Source organism: Halictus rubicundus, chromosome 16 (assembly GCF_050948215.1).
Source record: "Halictus rubicundus isolate RS-2024b chromosome 16, iyHalRubi1_principal, whole genome shotgun sequence".
Taxonomy (NCBI): Eukaryota; Metazoa; Arthropoda; class Insecta; order Hymenoptera; family Halictidae; genus Halictus; species Halictus rubicundus.
This window is the reverse complement of record NC_135164.1, coordinates 10,064,014-10,083,195: the sequence shown is the minus strand read 5'-3', so window position 1 is coordinate 10,083,195 and position 19,182 is coordinate 10,064,014. Positions and strand designations below refer to the sequence as shown.

Sequence of the window (19,182 nt, the reverse complement as noted above, 5' to 3'; positions counted from 1 at the left end):
AAGACGTGCATTACACGTGCCTTTTTCTTTTTAATCATCTTCCGAGGCCGACGCGTCCGGGCTCTTTATCGCGGCGCATCTCCTCCTCGGGTGCAGAGGCATTGTGCCTCGCATTACAATATTGCGAAGTTGCTCGCGCGACCGAGCCAAAAGGATCGTGGAAAAACCTGTAGAAAACAGAGGAGGGACGTGGGAAAAAATCGAATGGAGACTGAGAGAGAACGAGGATAGAGGAGCAAGCGAGATAAAGAGAGAGAGAGAGAGAGAGAACGAGGAGAGAAGAAAGGGTTGAACGAGGCTACGCCGATACCGGGGGAAGAAAGAGAACCAGAGCGACAAACAGAACGAACACGTAGTCCCAGCCAGCGTGTAGGATGAGTAATGAAACGGTCACAGACAGAGGTTCTCTAATCCCGGTGGATATAAGATGAAATCGTTCGGGGACGAGAGGATAACCACCGCCACCGGTCCGTGGAAACCAAAGAAAATCCGTGATCGTTGCACACGCCGTCCAGTCGTCATCGTTTTTAGATTAGCCTCGACCTAACATCAAGCAAAACCAGCTCGTCGCGCAAAAATTTTCGACGTCGGAACGAGGCCTGAAACACCTCCGACGATCAATCGTGTTTGAAAGAATATGCAACCGACAGTGCAGGTATCCACGCGAAGAATAATCGTAAGCCTAGAGGCAAGGATTCGTTGTTCCGCAAATAATACCGATCGCTGACAAGCTGAGAAACACGCACAGGAGAATTGCCGAGCGTAGAACGCGCACAGAATATCCGTGGAGCGAGTGTAAACGCGACTGGAGGAAACGAGGAATGCTCTAATCGCGCTTTGACAAACCCACCGGACGAGATAAAAAGACTATGGCGGATCGGGGAGCCGGGTGGCATAATATTATTCCTTTCCGATAGTTCCATGGGCTTTCTAACGACGGCCAGGAATAATAACGTTACGTCGTCCCGGCGGCGCAACGATGACAATAACGATGGAGGGTGCTGTGAGCGCGCGCCCTGAATTACAGAGTGCGGTTTCCGGTTGTTGTTTCTTTTGCGGTAGTTATCGTTTGCTCGAACAGTCTTTATTTCCGTGACGCGGAATCGTTCCCGAGCACATTGCCCGAGCACAGATGTGCCCTACGGGGAATAACCTAGGAACCAGACATTCGGGGCGAACCTCGACGTACGAAGAAACAGAGAAGAAAATAGAGAAAGAGAGAGAAAGAGAAGGAGCAACGATCTCCGGACGACTAGCCCGGTGTTCCCTATCGATTTCTTATTTTTACCTAAGCCAAAGGCCGCGTATCCTGTAAATGGATCAAGTGCGCGGAACGTTTCTTCGACGGTAAGTTCGATGCGAACCGGAAGTTCCGCTCGACAGCTGCATTTTCCATGGCGGCACCGGCCATGGCCGAACTGCGCCCTCTCCTTTGAGATTTCGCTCGTTCCACGATTAGACCGGGCAAAGGCCGCACGGCGAAACGAAAATCGGATCCATCGGGAAACACGGGAGGATAACGAAGTTCTTTAACGAAAAACTTTAATTTCGACAAGCGCGCAGTTCGATACACGGGATTTGTATTTGCAGTGAAAACGCTGTTTCAATTCGCTGGTATCGAGCTTGAAAACCCTCGGTTGGGGTTAGGGAAGCACGGGATCTCTTCGGGGTGGTTTTTCGCGTCCGATTTTCAGGTAGAGACGGAAGACGGAAGACGGAAGACGGAAGACGGGAGACGGGAGACGGGAGACGGGAAACGGTAGGAGAAGCGGGAAGCTGCTTAGAGCCCCATCGATACAGGTCCATTAAGTTCGAGAGGGTCTCTCGGAGCAGTGTAAGCCGACGTTTCGCTCATTAACGGTCGTGTTCGGTGGCGCGAATCATTCCATTCACCGTTACACGCGTACATCGAGGAGCGTTCTACGGGACCGGATGCTGATGGCGGCAGGAGCAACGTTCCTCGCGCGTCTATGCAACAGGAACTTAAGTACCGTGATTAGAGTTCCTTCGCGGATGCTCGTGGATGCCTCTCGCAGGGGGAGGGGCGTGGGTTGTGGGGTGAGACTTAAGGCGTCCAACGGAGGAGGGAGGTGGGACTCGGGGAGAGCGATTATGCACACCGACGTACATATTTCCGACGCGCACGGTTTCTTTGCGAACTGCCGGATGAGTTTACGGGACGGGAGCGGCGGCGGCGGCGGCGGCGGCGGCGGCTAATGAAATTATTTCTGGTCACCGAGCGGCGTAATCGTGTCAGGAGAACTTTCCGCGTTTCTGTGCCGCGACAAGGGCCATCCGGCGCACCGGGAACGTTTTCGCATGGCTCTTTGCGCGCTGCCGCAGCCACCACCGAAAGATAAATATTTGCGAGCCCTCCATTACGCTTTATGGAATACTCCTTACCCCCACCCTCCCCCCGGACACGACCCAACTTCGTCGCGGTCTCTCTCTTTTTCCGTGTAACGGGTCGGAGCCGGGTCGGGCCGGGCCAGGCCGGGCCGCCTCACCCGTATAATCATCGCAATTTCCTTCGGCCGCTCGAATTTTCGTCGCAGTCGCCCCCCGCCGTGTCTCGCCAAGAAGCCACCCCCGTTTTCGCCTCGACGCTCCTCTTTCCGAGTTTTTGCGACCCTCCACCACCCCCGGGCTCTCTTCTTTTCCGCAATCTCCGCAGACCTGGCCGCGATATTTATTTCGGTCGTTCGAGCGTGCGATGCGCCAGCGAGATTTTCTTCAGCACCGTTAATTTCCTCGATGACGGTTCTGAACCCTCGAGAGCGGAATGTCGCGTGGAGAGCTCGCTTTCCGCGCGAATCAATCGATACAACGATCCATCCTGCTCCTAGATTTATTTATTTCGCATAAATATTTAACGGTGTGCGTCGGCGCCGAGGCAACCAGTCCAGTTGCCGCCCCGAGCAACGAGCTCGAAATTCTTCGAAAGTCTTCCGACCTCGGGTTCTGCCTCGAACACGAGCAAAATTTTGGTTAAGGGGCCAGACACCCGTGTACCCTGACAGGTCAGACATCCACGAAGATGTAATAAGCTGCGTGACGACTTTAAGGAGTCCCGCTGACGCCCCGGCTAGTCGGTAAATTCGAATCACGTGTCAGAATCAGATGCGTCTGATAAGGGTTGAAAGCAGCCGCTGTCGTTCGGGGTGAGCTCACCTTGAAACTTGACAACAAGTCTGAAACGAGGAGGAGCCCGGGAGACGACAGTCGGGTAGCGAGTTTAATAAAGGGCCCCGGCGATCAACGGGGGAAATACCTTCTGCGACCTGTCCTCCTACAGACACCCCTGCGAAACGGCTACACTGGAAATTAACCCTTGTACGGTTCTTAGAGCTGCCCGTCAATTTCACCTCTCCGTCGAACTGCGTGTTGCACAAAAATCCTAGTTTTAACTCTGCGCTGCGCTTCTTTCCCGCGCGCATTTTCCTAGCCCGAAAAGTCGTCGCTCGACCAACTCGGGAAGGTTTAGCACGGATATTTCGGAGAATCCTCTTCCGAAAAGGACTGGTATCGTTTCCGGTATAGCACGGTAGGTCTAATCGCGGGAGGAGAGCCGCGACACTAATCTCGGGGCATCAGGGGCAAGAAAAGCGTAACGAAATTCGTGACAAGCGAGCGAGTCGGCTCTGGCGCTCTGCGGGCGTATCCTCAAAATTAGCCGCGGATATCCTGAATTTCGGTCGCATAAACGGCGGGGCAAAAACTCTCCCCGCTGGAAGCCGTCTGGCGAACGCGGGTGGGGTTTTGCGAGCGGGGAGTGGGAGGGATTATGGCAAGAGATCCGCAAGTGGGTGCCGCGCGATCCTGCAGCGCGAACGAGGGCGGTTTTCCAAGAGGAACAGAGGGACGGACAGGCGAGGGGTTCGACGGAGAAGAAGGAGAAGAGAGGAGAGAAACCGAGAGATCTGGCAAAACATACACAGCTGAAGCTGACACATTCTCCGGCAAGCGACGGCGGCTACTGGCTTTTCTAGGAGGCGGAGGGAAAGGACGAGCAAATCTAGACGCTTACTTAGTGACACACGCAGCATTTTGCTGTCGGGGGCTGAACTTTCTCTCTTCGTCGTGGGAACGGTTCCTCTAGGCGGTCTCGCTTGCCTCGGACGCGCCGCGCCGCGCCGCGTCTCTATTTCTCGCCGAAGCCGACGCCGACGCCAACGCCGACGCCCTACCACGATCCTTCGCGACGTTGTATTAAACCGTGGCCCGTGTTGCGGCCTGACACGAGGGGCCGCGAAGAGTTATCTTCGACCCTGCGTGTTCCCTCTCCGCTGCCGCCGTCGGAAAACCCGGATTATTCGAGGAGTAATTTAAACTACGCTCGACAGATATTTCGAGTGCACCGGACTGATCGATCGCGCGCCCGCCCGGATTCGCCCGGTTCCACCCCCTCCGACGGCCCCCTGTCATTTATCGTCCCATCGTCGACGGATAAATTAATATCAGCTACCGCTTGATACCATCAACGACCGCGCCGGTTCCATCTGACCTTTCGAATCGACGGATAACTCGCCGATTCGAAATGTGGCCGGCCAGGTTCGAACAGGACGGATAGCTGCGGAGAAGATACTCTGTTCAACCCTCCGGAGATTTTCGATTTCAATATGTTTCACATTTTTTTGCTGTCTTAAATTACGCCTACTCGTTTTTGTCACAAGTCCATAAATTCGTCGCTCGCTGTTTTGACCTAAATCATCGTGAACAACCTCCGGCTACCGAGAACTCTGTCGTCTGGGTTAGGCTGTTCACAATCCCTGAACGAGACCTTTATGTTCGACGGGGCCGGTATAAAGATATCTGCCACGCCGCCGCTGACCGGGCTTGCATTATTCGAAAGCTGACGAGCCGCGCGAGTTGCACGCGACCGAAGCGACTCGACGCGACGCGACACGACGCGACAAGGAGTAGCTCTCGGCTCGTTCACTTATTTATCCTGGCCTCGAGCGAGCTGATCGTGAAGAAGCGTGTTCTGAATCTTTCACCGGGATCGTTCGAGCTTCACCTTCGGACCCCCTGCTGCAATTTCTGCGAAGGTCACAGCCCTGCGCGAGTCTTCGCGTTTAATTCGTTGGAAAATTGAAACTGTGTTTAGTCGAACAAGAACAAAGTGCGTGAAGACAAGATGCGTGGACATTGTTTGTTGTTTCTCGCGGCGATCTCGCTGATTCCAAGATTCTCCGTTGGATTCAACATCCTCGGAATTTGTCCGAGCGCCAGTTACAGCCATCAGCAACCTTTTCAAGCTCTGATGAAAGCTCTGGCGGCACGGGGGCACAAGGTCACCGTGATATCTACCATCCCGTCCAAGGCAAGCAATTCTAATCTGTCATATTTCCTCTAACGATCTACCAGCACGTCAACGTATCAGGACTTTGAAATCCCTTAAACCGATAATGAATCTGGAAACGAGTTTCCCCCGAAGAAACGCAAAAGTCGCCTCGAAAAATCAAGCAGAGCAATTTACGGAACGATACAATAGCGCCGGAAGTTTCTCCGGTTCGTCGTTGGGTGAACTTCTCGAAAAACAGGCGGGAACGACGTTAACGGAGTTAGGACGATTTAATAATTCGATAATATGGCAGGGACATAGAGAAAAGTTCGAGCGATGTTTCAAATAGATGTTTGACCGTGTCCCTCTTCCCACGTAGCCTGGTCAGTCCATTTCGGATCCTCTTCGTTCTTCTTCCGAGAGTTTTCCACGGGGTCCTTGTCCCGGCGCAACTTCCGCTTTCCTCTGTTCCTTCTCGTATCTTTCTTTCTCACCCCCTCGACCCCGCAGCTTCTTTTCTACCCGGTCCATAAACTAGAGTTCAAAGTTACGCAAACTTTGTCCGGCTTCAATTTACCTTCGCTAACATTTCTCCTTGTTAAATGCGTCCCTCTTTGCCGGAGCCCCTGCACCGTCCCCCTCTCTCCCCCTCTCTCTCTCTCTCTCTCTCTCTCTCTCTCTCTCTCTCTCTCTTTCTCCTCCGAGAAATCAAGAGTTCGGTTTCACATGTAAATCGCTCGCAAACAAACTAGTCCCGATCGAGATCCCAGGGATCCATCCGTTGTCTCGAAGACCCTCTCCTTCTCGTGAACGGAATTCCTATGACGAACGCCTACTGTTCCAGAAGCCGATCGAGAACTACGAGGACGTCGACTTGTCCTTCACTTACCAGAAGAACGACTGCACTGGCCTGAGGTGCGTGCGCGTCTTTACACGATACGATACATTCCTGTTCCGTAAGCGTCCGTCAAGATTGCAGGACAATAAACGAAAGAGAATTTTGACATTTGGAAAATTCGCGAAAGCGTCAGGACGCTTGCGGACGGGCTTGTACGCGAGTTTCGCGACAACCATCGAGAACCCGAAGGAATGAAATGATCGATTTTGCGACAGGCACATGGGGCCGTACACCATTCTGCGGAAGAACATGCGAGAGGCAAACGAGCTGTGCGAGAAGCAACTGTTCAGCCCGGCGATCGACGGCCTAATCTCGTAATGCGGATATTCATTTCTCCTAAGAACCTGCTCGCATGCCTGCCGAGGCTGTAAAAGGGGGAGAGAAACGAGAAAAGATATTCATTCGGTAACCTCGTTAAGGCTGCAACACGGTACGAGACCTCGATTCTCTCCCTCGCGAGCTAAGGGAAATTGCCTCGCGAAAAACAACCCCCTGGAAATTACTCTAATTCCGTCCACGACAACTTCGTCTACAGGGTGCTCGACGCGTGTCGAATATTTCCTTGCCATGAAATTTGGGTCGTTTCGCTTTTCGCTTCGAAAGAAAATTAATGATAATTGGATCGATTCGGCTTCCTTGGATTATCTTGTAGGGAAACGACTTTCCAGTAGCTGTAGAATCGATTGCAAAGCGAAACGAAATTTGGCAGTAGAGTAGGGGGGACGGGTCGGAATGGTCGACATTCGAGCACCTTGTGTGATCGTTTTACTACAGAGCGTGTCGTTTTCAGGAGGAACAGAACGTTCGACGCGGTGATTATAGAGCAGCTATGGTTCCAGTGTTATTACGCCCTAGTCAAGCATTACAATTGGCCGGTGCTGATCGGATTCCTGAGCGTTGGGAACCTGCCGTACGCGATGGACTCGGTCGGTAAGCGAGATCCGCCCCCGCACAGGGCCAAACAACAATTGGCGTGAGTGAACTCGTGGCCTCGAACACCGGTTTCGAACTGTCCTCGCGCCGACGGGCCGATGCAGTCCGAACGCGAATGAAAAACAGTTTAGGCTTCCCGAGCCGATGATACATAGCACTTTAGCTAACGGAGTAGGCTCTTTCTGCGCGTCCTTGCGCTTGCCTCGTCGCCCGGTATCGTAGCTCTTTCCCCGGCGCCGGAAATTGACGTACATCGTCGGCGAAGCAGAAAGTGCGAGCAATCGGGGAAGATGGTTCCGCGGAAAAGGACGGATCGCCCGGTAGTGCTTTAACATGTAGCCATTCCGCGTCAGCCGAGAAATAGATCGCGAGACACAGAAGCTCTGCTAGGCGGCGAGAATTATTACGGTCGCCGTCCGAATGCGAATTTAATAGCTCGCGCTCGAGAACGTCCAAGGTTTCTACTCGCCGGCGATATTTCCCGTCGCGTAACACGCGCGTATACGGGCCGTTCAATCGTAAAACGAAGGATAATCGTGTCTCGAACGGTTGAGATTTTCGATCTACGAATGCTAATCGAAAGACTCTCGAATCCCAGGAAATCCAGACGACCCGCAGCTGAATCCGGACATGGCGTTCCCGTTCACGAATCGGATGTCCATTTCCGAACGTCTCCAGAACGTCCTCTACACCGCCTGGACCAGGATATACTACAGGCACTGGCACTTGCCGAGGGCGCAAAAGATCGTTAACAAGTGGACGCCGGGAGTCTCGGTCGAGGACGTCGACAGGAACTTCAGTCTCGTGATACTGGGAAACAATCACGTGTTCGGCTACCCGAAGCCTCTGCTGCCGAACGTGATCGAAGTTCACAGTCTGCAGATCACTGGCAACCAGGAAGCCCTGCCCAAGGTAACTAACGCCAACAACTTTGCCATTAAAGCGGGACACCGGCGCGGCAGGATCTTCCCGAGGAAAACCACCCCCGGGACAGATCGAATCCTCGACATGTCGATTGGCTTTTCCTTTCGTTCCCCGCTAGCCCTTTTCTTGTCTCGGACCTTCGCTCGTTTTCCCTCCGTAATTATAACTACGGATTCCACTAATTTCAAACGATAGCAGAATTTATGTACGCGTATCAACCGATTGAAACGATCGAAGAAAAGAAAACTCTGCAGGATATCGGAGGAAATTCAGTTAACGATTACAGATATTATCCCTGGCGGGGCGTTGTCTCGAACGGTACGGACGGCGGGCGAACACGAGAGTATCGAATTCCCGAGAATGATTTCTCCGGGGGAAAATAGCTAGCGTCTCAGCAGGTGAGCGGCACAGGGGTGAAAGTTTACCTGCGTCCGGGGTGGAAAGTAAAGGTCATTGCTATTTACCTCCGCCCCAACCGGAGCCAAGAAAAATATTTTTCGAACGGTGTTTCCAGGATGCGAACATCCTCGCGGTAGAAAAACAAATCCTGGATTTACGTTCGATTCCTTCCCGCTCGATAATACCGACGAACGCGTCAACAACGCTCGGCGGAGTTACGACGTCCAGGAGACAATGAGCCGGGACGGTTTTTTTAATTTTAAACGTTGTCGCAAGAACCGAGACGTCACTGTCCCCGATGTGCAATTGTACCGGCGTCACGTGGAATAACGCGGAACATCGACACGCGGAACGTGATCGTTATCCACGTGCACGGAAATTCGCCGGGTTCCACCGAGCTGCGCAATTAACGGGACAATGCCTTCGGCTCCACGTGATGCGCGTGCATCATAGCCCTCGACGCGATCCACCTCGACGAAGACGGTGCTCGAGGATCGCCTCCCGATCTGGATCGATGTCGAAATCGCGACCTTTCGGTTCGACCCGAGAATAACAGGATTTTTGATGAGTGTGAGCATCGTAGAGGAATTCTGTTCGCAGGAGATCCAGGACTTCCTGGACAACGCGGAGCACGGAGCCATCTACTTCTCCCTAGGCTCGAACCTGCAAACTCATCAGCTGCCGGCCGGTCCTTTGACCGCGCTCTGCAACGCGATCAGCTCGCTGAAGCAAAGAGTTCTATGGAAGGATGCCGGGGACATGGCCATTCATCCGGCTAACATTAAATTTGTGAAGTGGGCGCCGCAGCAAGCGGTTTTAGGTAAGGCTGCCCGTCGAACCTGACCCAGACCCTTTCCGACCCCTTCTTTGATCCGTTAGATTGACCGCTCCGGGATACGCGTTTCCTGTCGCGGCTTTTGATCGACGCGACGCGACGCGACGCGACGTCCCAAGGGCCAACACCGATCCTTTCTTTGTCCTGGAATTTCGACGAGTCCGACTGTGTTCCGATATTAAGTAAACCTCGAACGATCAGCCTCTCTCGCCCGGTACAGATTTGGACCATCCGGTAAATCGCGTTTCGGATAACCTCGGTCACCCTCGTCGAATCTTTCAGTGTAACAAGGCTTGAATAGAAGCGTTTGAACGGCCAGGCAATTAAATCCACGATTCTCCACTATTACGACATAGTAGCACGCGGAGAAGGGAACGATCAATGCGGATGAACGATCTTCTGTGCGTGCCAGCTACAATGCTTCTCTTTGACTCGCATGAGCCGATAGGATCATTATTTTTCGGACCGGCGGTTCTTGCGCAACTATCGGGCTGTCGCGAGCGTATCTCCGCGCTCCGGTCTCTTAATTATCGCGTTTTCTATTCGATTCGATTTCGGAGCGCGGAGCTCGTCAAAACTGCTCGCGACGGTCTCTTCGTTAAACAGGATTCAACGCCGGAGAACGGATACTTAACGAAGTTGCCCGTGCTCGCTCCCTTTTCCAACCTCGACGGCCATTTCCAGGGGGTGTTCGTTTTCTCTGTAACGACCTCGTCGACGAACGATTTTTAAACAATCGGCCGCCCCGTGTGTAATGCGGACCGTTTAACAATCCCGCCGACGAGGCTTTCTGCGAAAGCATCGACATTTTAGCTTAATCGAACAGATCGTTCGATTCGTGAAAAGTTTAATCGGTAAGCCGCGATACGGAATAAGCGACTCCGGTTCGATCGTTTCGAGAAAGAGTCGAACGGTGGTGAAACGATCTCTGGAGCTCGCGTTGTCTCGTTATCAGAGATATTCGAACGGCAATGTTTTCCGCGGGACCCAGAGGTGCGGTTGAGAAAGGGCCGGGATAAAAACTGCACAGGGAGAAATAAACGACTACACGCCTCGATGATCCGAGGGGGCGAGGGATATGCCGGTTGGTTGCGATCCGGGGGCGATTCATACAGAAACGAAAAGATAACTCATGACACGCCGGCGAAATTCTCCCGGGAAATTCTGACAAACAACTCCGCATCGTTCGCGGTAACGCCCCGGTCCCGATGCAAATGCAAGCAGGCGCGAACTTTCGTACACATTGACAGACAGGTTACCGGCTCGCCTTCCCTTCCCTTCCCTTCCCTTCCCTTCCCTTCCCTTCTCTTCGCCATTCCTGCACTCGTTGGAAAACGTATTAAAGGCGAGAATACGGGGAGAGCCGCGAGCGCGCGATGCAAATAATGAGAATTTCAATTCAATTGCCTATTACGCGGGGGTTTTCGTAATTTCGGAAGTCGACGTGCCGCCAGGATTACGGGGAAGTTTCTGGTCGACGGAACAACCCGCTTCGCCGGAAGCCTGATCTCGTTGACAACGCGTGACGCTACCTCGTTTCACATAAGTCGAACGATTATGCTCGTCTCTCGAGGTGAAAAATCTCGCCTAGCTGCGACGTTCACAGAAAAAGTGACGTAACAGCTTTGGATTTCGAAAAGTGGCAGATCGAATGAATCGGATAAGCGATATCGTCGGTATTGATAAATTATCGATGTTTTCGAGAGAACTATTAAACCACGGGGAGTTTTAAGAGCTGCGATACTCGAGAAGAGATAATCCATAGAGGAGTGCGGTTCGCTCGGGGCTGATTCATGATTCTAACATCGCGTTTTTCTTTTTTTATGCAGCACATCCAAAAGTGATGGCGTACGTGATGCAGGGCGGATTGCAATCGTTACAGGAGGCAGTGCACTATTCTGTGCCGGTAGTCGCGATTCCCTTTTTCGGGGATCAACTTTTCAACGCACGTAAAATCCTGGACGCCGGTATCGGACTTACATTGAACATCGATACCATCACCGAGGAGTCCATCGTGCGGACCCTCACCGACGTTATAGAAAATAAAACGTGAGTAAACCGTCGCCCAACATCTGCGGAATCGATCGATCGAATATGGATCGGTTGATTCGACGTCAAATATTTCGCAGAATGCTGCCACTGGATTCGCGGTGTTATTTAAATCTGCTACGATATTCCATCTCGAGTTCGTTTCTGTTGCATGGGAAGAGTCTCTTTCCAGCTCTCGTTTCTACGAAAATTCTTTCGCATTCGAAAGAAATCGATCTAACCCCGTTCCTCCTCCCCAAAGATGAATTCTTGGGAATCGGGAACGAATTGTTATTTATTCCCACCGAAAAACTTAAATAAATGTATTAATTACACAAATTAATTTATGACGGGTGGGATTTTAAAAATTGTTGTTATCTAATGAATAAATTGCAGGTATTACAACAACATTAAAACTATGTCGGAGATCGTAAAGGACGAATTAGTGAAGCCGATGGACCGAGCTGTTTGGAATGTCGAGCACGTGATCAAATTTCCAAATTGGGGACACATGCGTTACCACGGACACCATATTTCAATGATCGATTATTACGGAATTATCGTGATTTTATTTACGACTTTGATAGTATTGTCTTCGTGGATATACCATCGAATTTTTCATAAGGGAGCAAAAATTGTTATGAATCGTCTTCGAGATTCTATCCTGGACCGAGATCCATATCACTCGAATTTGAAATGCGAATAATTTAATTGAATCGCTTGTACCGTATATTTAAATTGCTAAAAATATTACAAAATGTATATTATATGCGGAAGTCATGTCATGAACGGTTAAAGATATTTTTGAAATTCTTTAATAATTAACGTTTAATGAATTAAACCTCTCATCAGTCTGCTCCCATTTCAAGTTTCATCATATTTTCCTCTGGATTCACACACAAGCGCACACACATAACACACGCACTCGCATTGACATGTGTGAGACACGAAATCCCACATATGGTTGTTGGTCTAGTCTTTTACCTAGTCTATGGCACAAGTGAAAATAGCGCCACTTGGCGTAGCGGCAAAATCCTCAAACTGGTAGGCAAAATTATCAACAGTCGGTATATCCTATAGGAAACACTAGTGGCGCCATCTGTTATTGTAATAGGTGGTCAACTGTCGGTAATTCCGTCTACCAGTTTCAGCGTTTTGCCACTACGTGGAATGGCGCTCAAACTGTTAGATAAACGTTATCGACTGACATGAACATTCTAACAAAGTGTAGTCATCTGACATGTGGGAGACCCGAAACTCCACATATGGTTGTTGGTCTAGGCTTTTACCTAGTCTATGGTACAAGTGAAAATAGCGCCACTTGGCGTAGCGGTAAAATCCTCAAACTGGTAGGCAAAATTATCGACAGTCGGTATATCCTATAGGAAATACTAGTGGCGCCATCTGTTATTCTAATATATGATCAACTGTCGGTAATTTTGTCTACCAGTTTCAGCGTTTTGCCGCTACGTGAAATGGCGCTATTTTCAGATTTCATAGAGCAACAGATTCTTGCCGGAATTTGCATTATATCTTACGGCAGAAACGGCAAGTATTATTTACGCTCAAATCAAAAGTAATATTTCAACTCTGAACTGAATGGTGGAAAAATGTATTTTAAGATAGGTGGATTGCAATTTGAAAATAGGTACGATAACACAGGGATTCTAAAACTAAAAGTTTCTTCTCTGTAAGAGTGCTTTGCGCGTGACCGACCATACCCAGCGCCACGATTCTGAAATCGCGAATTCGGACGAACGACGATAACAGGGCCGTATATACAAACACATTTTACAATTTTGATAATGTTTGAAGGCATTCCCAATGAAACAATGATTTGGATATGTTATGAAAAGTCCAATCGTTCTGGGCAAGCTATGCAAGATGAGAAAAATGAAATTTAAAAAACATAAAACTACCTGTACTTTACTCGTCCCTGTTGTTTCCAAATTTGATACGTCACTGGTGCGCAAGCACGACAGTGAGAACGACACTACTGTCCGTCGTAGAAAAATGGCTTTACTCGCGAGAAACGTCTGCAAAATATTTTCGCAGGTAACGCAAATTCAATAGGAGCAAAGAGTTTTTGTTGCTCGTACGATTGTTAAAACCTTCTGAGCGCCGCCAGATTGAAATATCATCGAGTTCTATGCAGCAATTCGTTCGATTGGGTGATATGTGAAAACGAAGAGAGCTCCAATGGTTATCACAAGGACGTTTCACATGAAATTTCTTTTCTCTTAAAGACGTATGACAATTTTCTCGTTTAACGGTAAAAACAATTTGACAAGACGATTTGTTAATCTGTTTACCGAAACCTAGGTGGTTTAATTTGTAATTCAGATACGGCAATTGATAAAATGAGTGGCTCCGGTGATTCTGTTATTCAATCGTTATAAATATAGCTTTTTAACGCGGAATGAATGATTCGATTATGTGTCCGAGAAATGTATGCGGAATGATATTTATAAGACAATGATAAATAGTTTTATTTGCAGACTACCCAGAAGGGAGCTATTGCAGCACTGCATGTATCAGCAGTACATCAACAAAATGTTGTACGTATTTAAATATCTGTAGTAAGTATTTAGATATACTATCCGATTAAATTAATTTTTGTTTCAGCCAATTGAACGAGAAGGAAAGATAAAATGTACGCTTATACCAGGAGACGGTGTTGGACCAGAATTGGTGGTGTCGGTCCAAAGTGTTTTCAAGGCAATCAATATACCGGTTGAATTTGAGCCATACTTCCTTTCTGAAGTAAATCCAACATTAAGTGCACCACTTGAGCAAGTGTCCAATAGTATTGCAAGAAACCGAGTATGCTTGAAGGTTTGTCAGTTTCTGAACATTAAAATTTGTTGGATGGTGTTAATAATATTATAGATTGGCAGCTAACACAAACTGTTCTGAAAATAGGGGATTCTAGCAACACCGGACCACTCCATGACTGGGGAGCTCCAAACATTGAATATGAAACTACGTAAGAGCCTGGACTTGTATTCGAACGTAGTACATGTAAAATCTCTGCCAGGAGTTAAATGTCGTCATAAGAATGTGGATTGTATTATCATCAGAGAACAAACGGAAGGAGAGTACTCTGCGTTAGAACACGAATCTGTGAAAGGAGTGGTAGAATGTTTGAAGATTGTCACTGCCACTAAGAGTCAAAGAATTGCAAAATTCGCATTCGATTATGCCGTGAAACACAATCGCAAAAAGGTCACTTGCGTTCACAAAGCCAACATTATGAAGCTTGGCGATGGTCTATTTTTAAAATCGTGTCAAGAAATCGCGAAATTATATCCTAAGTAATCATAAATTTTAGTTTTGAAATCAATGGTTTATTTTTTCACACAAGTAGGTAACAATTGTATTGTTATAATTACAGGATTACATTTGAAACAATGATCGTGGACAACTGTACCATGCAGATGGTATCTAATCCACATCAGTTCGATGTAATGGTACTACCAAATTTGTATGGTAATATTGTAGACAATCTTGCATCTGGATTGGTCGGCGGTGCTGGTGTAGTCGCAGGTGCCAGTTACAGTCCCGAGTGCGTCGTCTTTGAACCGGTAAGCCTAACGCATTTAATACACGAAGATTTAACATTATACCCGAAATTGTACGTTATATAACGAGAACTCATTTGCAATTTAGGGCGCAAGGCACACTTATTCGGAGGCTGTTGGTAAAAATGTAGCGAACCCTACTGCCATGCTTCTGTGCGCTGTGAAACTTCTGCGTCACGTTAACTTGAAACACTATGCTGAACAAATCAAAGATGCGTTGAATCACGTCTTGAACGACGGAAAAGTATTGACGAAAGATCTAGGCGGACAAAATTCTACAACAGATTTCACGAACGCTATAATACATCGCCTTCGTTGAATCATTACTACCATGCGATCTCCGTTAATGTCGAAGAGACTCGTGTAACATAGAATTTAGAATAGGCACATCGTGCTCCTCGTGCATTATCAAAGAAAAAGAAGTTGATAAAATCATTGTCGAATTGTACAGTATTATAAGAGCACAGACTGTACCTAACTTATCAGTTTTAAGTCAATATTTTATTTAAATTGATTATATTCTGTGAATAGAATTGTTTTGATTCAACCAGTATCGTCATATTTATGACCAAAATTATATTTGTTAGACAGAGCTGTACCAGTCGTATGATAACAATGTAATACTCAAATTGTACATTAATAAATTGTACTACCTCGTACTTGTCTAAATATATGAAGCAACATCTCATCAGTTACTTCTTCAGGTCCAGATCTCATTCACTCGAATTTCTTCCCGACACTTTCGTCGGCTCGGCGGTGGCAATCAGGGGTTCTCTTCATGTTGTACATAACCGTTCCTTGCAAATGTTTAACCACGATATAATAATAACAACGATTATGTGTTTTACTTACCTTTATTGCGTGTAGTTACGAACAAGGAGTTTAATGAGCTTCACTCATCATTTACATAAAAAATTATTATACGACACATACATACAAGCGAACTGTCAAAAAGCACGCGCACCGATGGAGACCGAGGATTTAGAGTTGGAACTGATACGTCAAGACATTGTAAAGAACAATCTCCAACTTACAGCTTTGATTCAGGTAATTATTAATAAAAACCAAAAACTACTCTTAACAATATATAAACTTCAACCTAACCTCGAATGCTGACGTTAACAACATTGCATTTTTAGTACACATTATATACAAACAATGCTTTATTTAATTGACTATCAGTCGAACGTTTTACAAGGTTTTTACGTTAAATGAACTGTACGCCGCTACATTGTAATATTATACTGTTCATTTTAACCTAGTTTAAACTATAAAAAAATAGATTAGTAGCTGTTACATTTTGTTTTTTACTAACTAGTATTATTTTTTAGGATATACAACAATGCACCGGTCCTCTTCAATTGCTTCATGACTTGAATGACGAGGGCAGGGTGAAACTAGAAGCTCTACAGTCATCCTTATCCAAACTGGAGTCATTGGCGGAAAGAGAGCTCGTGGAGAAAAAGAAAGCAGAGCTACAGGCAGAAATAGATACGTATAGACAACAATTGAAGAACTCCTTAGCTGCATTTTGTAAAGCCAACATCTTTAGCAAGTGCATAATAGACAAACTATCCAAGGAGGAATTACTGTTGATGCCAGAGGAACAACAAGCAGCTGTACGTAGAAGACACGACAGAAGAAGCTTGGCAAACACATCTGGTCAACTCTCTGACAAACTTTTAAGTATATCTAGATATTTGGCAGAGACGACCCAAAGAAGCGCGGATGCATTGGATACATTAAGTACATTTTCCTCTTGTATATGTCGTTCAAGTGTACTGGAACACAATTTATGGTACATAAACTTTCGAATGTTACAGTAACTTCATCCGACAAGGTGTCTAGCACCTCGGGCGAATTGGAGCACCAGCAACAGGTGATAGTACAATCGGGAAAGCTATTAGGCAAATACGGTAGAAGGGAGGTCACGGATAAAGTTTTATTAGCACTGGCATTTGCATTTTTTCTTGCCTGTGTCTTCTATATTTTACAGAAGAGATTGTTTTAAGAGTACAAAACTGTTTGACACGGGAACGTGTAATACGCATCGTTGTGATAGCAGGAACATTTCCTGAGATGTGCGAGAAACGCGCATCAAGACAGAGGATTCCAGAATCGCATTTTTTCAAGTATAGGACCATCACCAGAAGCGGTCGAATGTCGCTAGCTGATTTAAAATCGCGGAATCCTGAAATAAAAGAAAAGTATTAATTGTTGACTCGAGATATACTCATTTTCAGTCTTCCATACTGCCGTACTAATTGAATTGTACATTGTTACAGCAGTTCATGAATTCCTCCCGAGATATGACTCCGTCCTTATCGGTATCCATCTTTTCAAAAACCATGTCCACGTGTCTGTCGACCATACGTTGGATAGTTTGTCCATTATGCAGCATTTCATAAATCGCGGATATTATGACCAGCATTTCCTTCCTTGTGATGTAACCGTCCCCGTTCAGGTCGTAAAACCTAACGGAGAGAAGGGCAAGACTAGAAAGTCAGGTGTCGAGCATATAACGAACGGTTTCGTTAAGGGGGATAAACACTGTGACGGCAGAAAGAGATTCTATTTTTACATTTTTCAAGTATAACTTATGTACATAGAATCTCTCTCTCTAAAATAGCTTGGAGAAAACAGCCATTTTAAACACTGTACACGTCACAGCGTTTATCCACCTTGATTCTTGATTTCGACCGGCCACCGGTCACCTGAAGATCCAGGAAAGTTTCTGGTCCAGATCGCCGTTTGTGATTAGAGCTACCTCGGCGAGTAGATCCTGAAAGCTGATAACACCGTCACCGTCCCGGTCGAAGGTGTTGAACACTATCTGAGTGTATTTAGCCGGGTCCCCCAACGGGAACAATTTCGCGTAAGCCGGCTTCAGGTCATTCGTGGTCACCGCTCCTCGCGGACAATACTGTTTAAAGGCGCGGTAGAGCTTTCGGATCTCATCCTTGGTGAAGCCCGTTTGGCACGTTAAAGAGGAGAGCCGTTCCGGAAATATATACGGCGGCTGCCTCTCGTCGTCTTGCATGTTCTCTACGAAAACGCAGTGAGGTTGTACAGTCGTCGAAGATTCTAAAAGTATTGAAAATCGTCTTGTACGATAATTTTTATCTGTGCCCACGAAGCGTCAATTCTTTTAGGCAGACGCGCGTTACATCTATGGTACAGGGTGCTTCAATGCGGGCAGTACGAATCAAAATTAGTAACATATTCATTTCATTTTAAACTTTAGTTCAGCTTCCATAGAATTAATTGTGAAAATGAAAGTCGCTAATAAAAGCTCCTATTGCATCGAGCATTCTCTTTTTATTAGTACTGAGCGTTGTTTTTAAAGAGCCCGAGATCACTTTCTATCCGGTTATTCTACCTGTTTTGTAACACCCTGTATAGGCGTGCTAGTAGCATCGGAACCAATTACGTTAGATCAATGCTCTGGTGGGCGGGCGATAGAGTATAGTGAAATTAACAACTAACGCAATTAAGAATTCTTTTACTCGGCCACCAGAGAATGGTAATTCGGTAATGTATCGAGTAACAGTGTACAGAGAAAAACGTACCGGCGATCTTCTGAATGCTCCTCTTCATCTTTTTAAAGCTCCGCTGCATCTTCAACGAGAGGCTCGCTCGGTTTCGCACCTGTAGACTATCCTTGTCATCCGTATTGAGGCTGTTCGACATTCTCAAAAACGTCTGGATCGCGAACAGCGTCGCTTGTAATTGGTTACGTGGAGAAAGCGATGCGGGAAACTCTCTTCTTTATTTTAGAATACAGAGATCATAATTTACTTGATCGTTGGCATTCCTGGTCCGATAGCGACGCGAACCAAGGGGATGCAGAACCCGAGTTGTAGAAGCTCTCCGAATCACCAGCGAAACGGAACTGACGCGCATGGTGCAGCCGGCGTAGAACAGCGGTTTCTGGGAAATCTGTACTCCAAATATTTAGACGATAACTCCGAAAGGATGCGTCGAAATATGCTTGCTGGCGATACGTTTTATCCTCGTTTTATGCCGAAGAATAACAAAACGGAACGCGCGGTGCGTTTTACTCACGCGATAAAATTGGACCTCGTCTAGAAAAATTTCAATAGCTCGACAGTCCGTTTGTTTCTACATGTTTCAAACTTCTTTCGAGCGATTGGAGTCTACAGCTTCGGGCCAGCCACCCGAAAGTATGGAGAACGCTTTCGCGGTCCAGTTATGATTGTCTTCGGCGGCGAACGACGATTTATTTGTTGCAAACAAACGCGTACAGTGTACCGGTCGACGCATGCCATTCTCTCGCTGA

General features: G+C 47.5%; 4 protein-coding genes across 7 annotated transcripts; 3 read left to right on the top strand and 1 right to left on the bottom strand.

Annotated features, from left to right (window-relative positions):
• Window positions 1-4,765: 4,765 nt before the first annotated feature.
• Window positions 4,766-12,122, top strand: LOC143362197 (UDP-glucosyltransferase 2). Its single transcript, XM_076802153.1, has 8 exons — window positions 4,766-5,323; window positions 6,129-6,199; window positions 6,398-6,496; window positions 6,973-7,112; window positions 7,714-8,027; window positions 9,039-9,258; window positions 11,103-11,322; window positions 11,698-12,122. Exons 1-8 carry the CDS (start codon window positions 5,138-5,140, stop codon window positions 12,005-12,007), a joined length of 1,560 nt encoding a protein of 519 aa, XP_076658268.1. The 5' UTR covers window positions 4,766-5,137; the 3' UTR covers window positions 12,008-12,122.
• A 1,081-nt stretch (window positions 12,123-13,203) lies between these two features.
• Idh3b (isocitrate dehydrogenase [NAD] subunit beta, mitochondrial) lies at window positions 13,204-15,541 on the top strand. 2 transcript variants are annotated; one of them, XM_076802412.1, is made up of 6 exons: window positions 13,204-13,356; window positions 13,800-13,859; window positions 13,927-14,136; window positions 14,224-14,615; window positions 14,696-14,885; window positions 14,971-15,541. In XM_076802412.1, exons 1-6 carry the CDS (start codon window positions 13,315-13,317, stop codon window positions 15,199-15,201), a joined length of 1,125 nt encoding a protein of 374 aa, XP_076658527.1. In that variant the 5' UTR covers window positions 13,204-13,314; the 3' UTR covers window positions 15,202-15,541. The 2 variants fall into 2 exon arrangements, with proteins under 2 accessions (XP_076658527.1, XP_076658526.1); XM_076802411.1 differs by having other exon boundaries at window positions 13,269-13,356; window positions 13,788-13,859.
• Window positions 15,542-15,641: 100 nt separating this feature from the next.
• On the top strand, window positions 15,642-17,103 carry Sec20 (vesicle transport protein Sec20). Its single transcript, XM_076802413.1, has 3 exons — window positions 15,642-15,929; window positions 16,214-16,628; window positions 16,706-17,103. The coding sequence occupies exons 1-3, from the start codon at window positions 15,768-15,770 to the stop codon at window positions 16,891-16,893; spliced, it is 765 nt and encodes a 254-aa protein (XP_076658528.1). The 5' UTR covers window positions 15,642-15,767; the 3' UTR covers window positions 16,894-17,103.
• LOC143362351 (neurocalcin-delta B-like) lies at window positions 16,840-18,967 on the bottom strand. 3 transcript variants are annotated; one of them, XM_076802415.1, is made up of 4 exons: window positions 18,452-18,967; window positions 17,597-17,966; window positions 17,144-17,356; window positions 16,840-17,073 (listed from the first exon to the last, which is right to left on the bottom strand). In XM_076802415.1, coding segments are annotated over exons 1-4 (705 nt in total). In that variant the 5' UTR covers window positions 18,573-18,967; the 3' UTR covers window positions 16,840-17,072. The 3 variants fall into 3 exon arrangements, with proteins under 3 accessions (XP_076658530.1, XP_076658529.1, XP_076658531.1); XM_076802414.1 differs by having other exon boundaries at window positions 17,158-17,356; XM_076802416.1 differs by having other exon boundaries at window positions 17,158-17,356; window positions 17,597-17,927.
• Window positions 18,968-19,182: the final 215 nt, after the last annotated feature.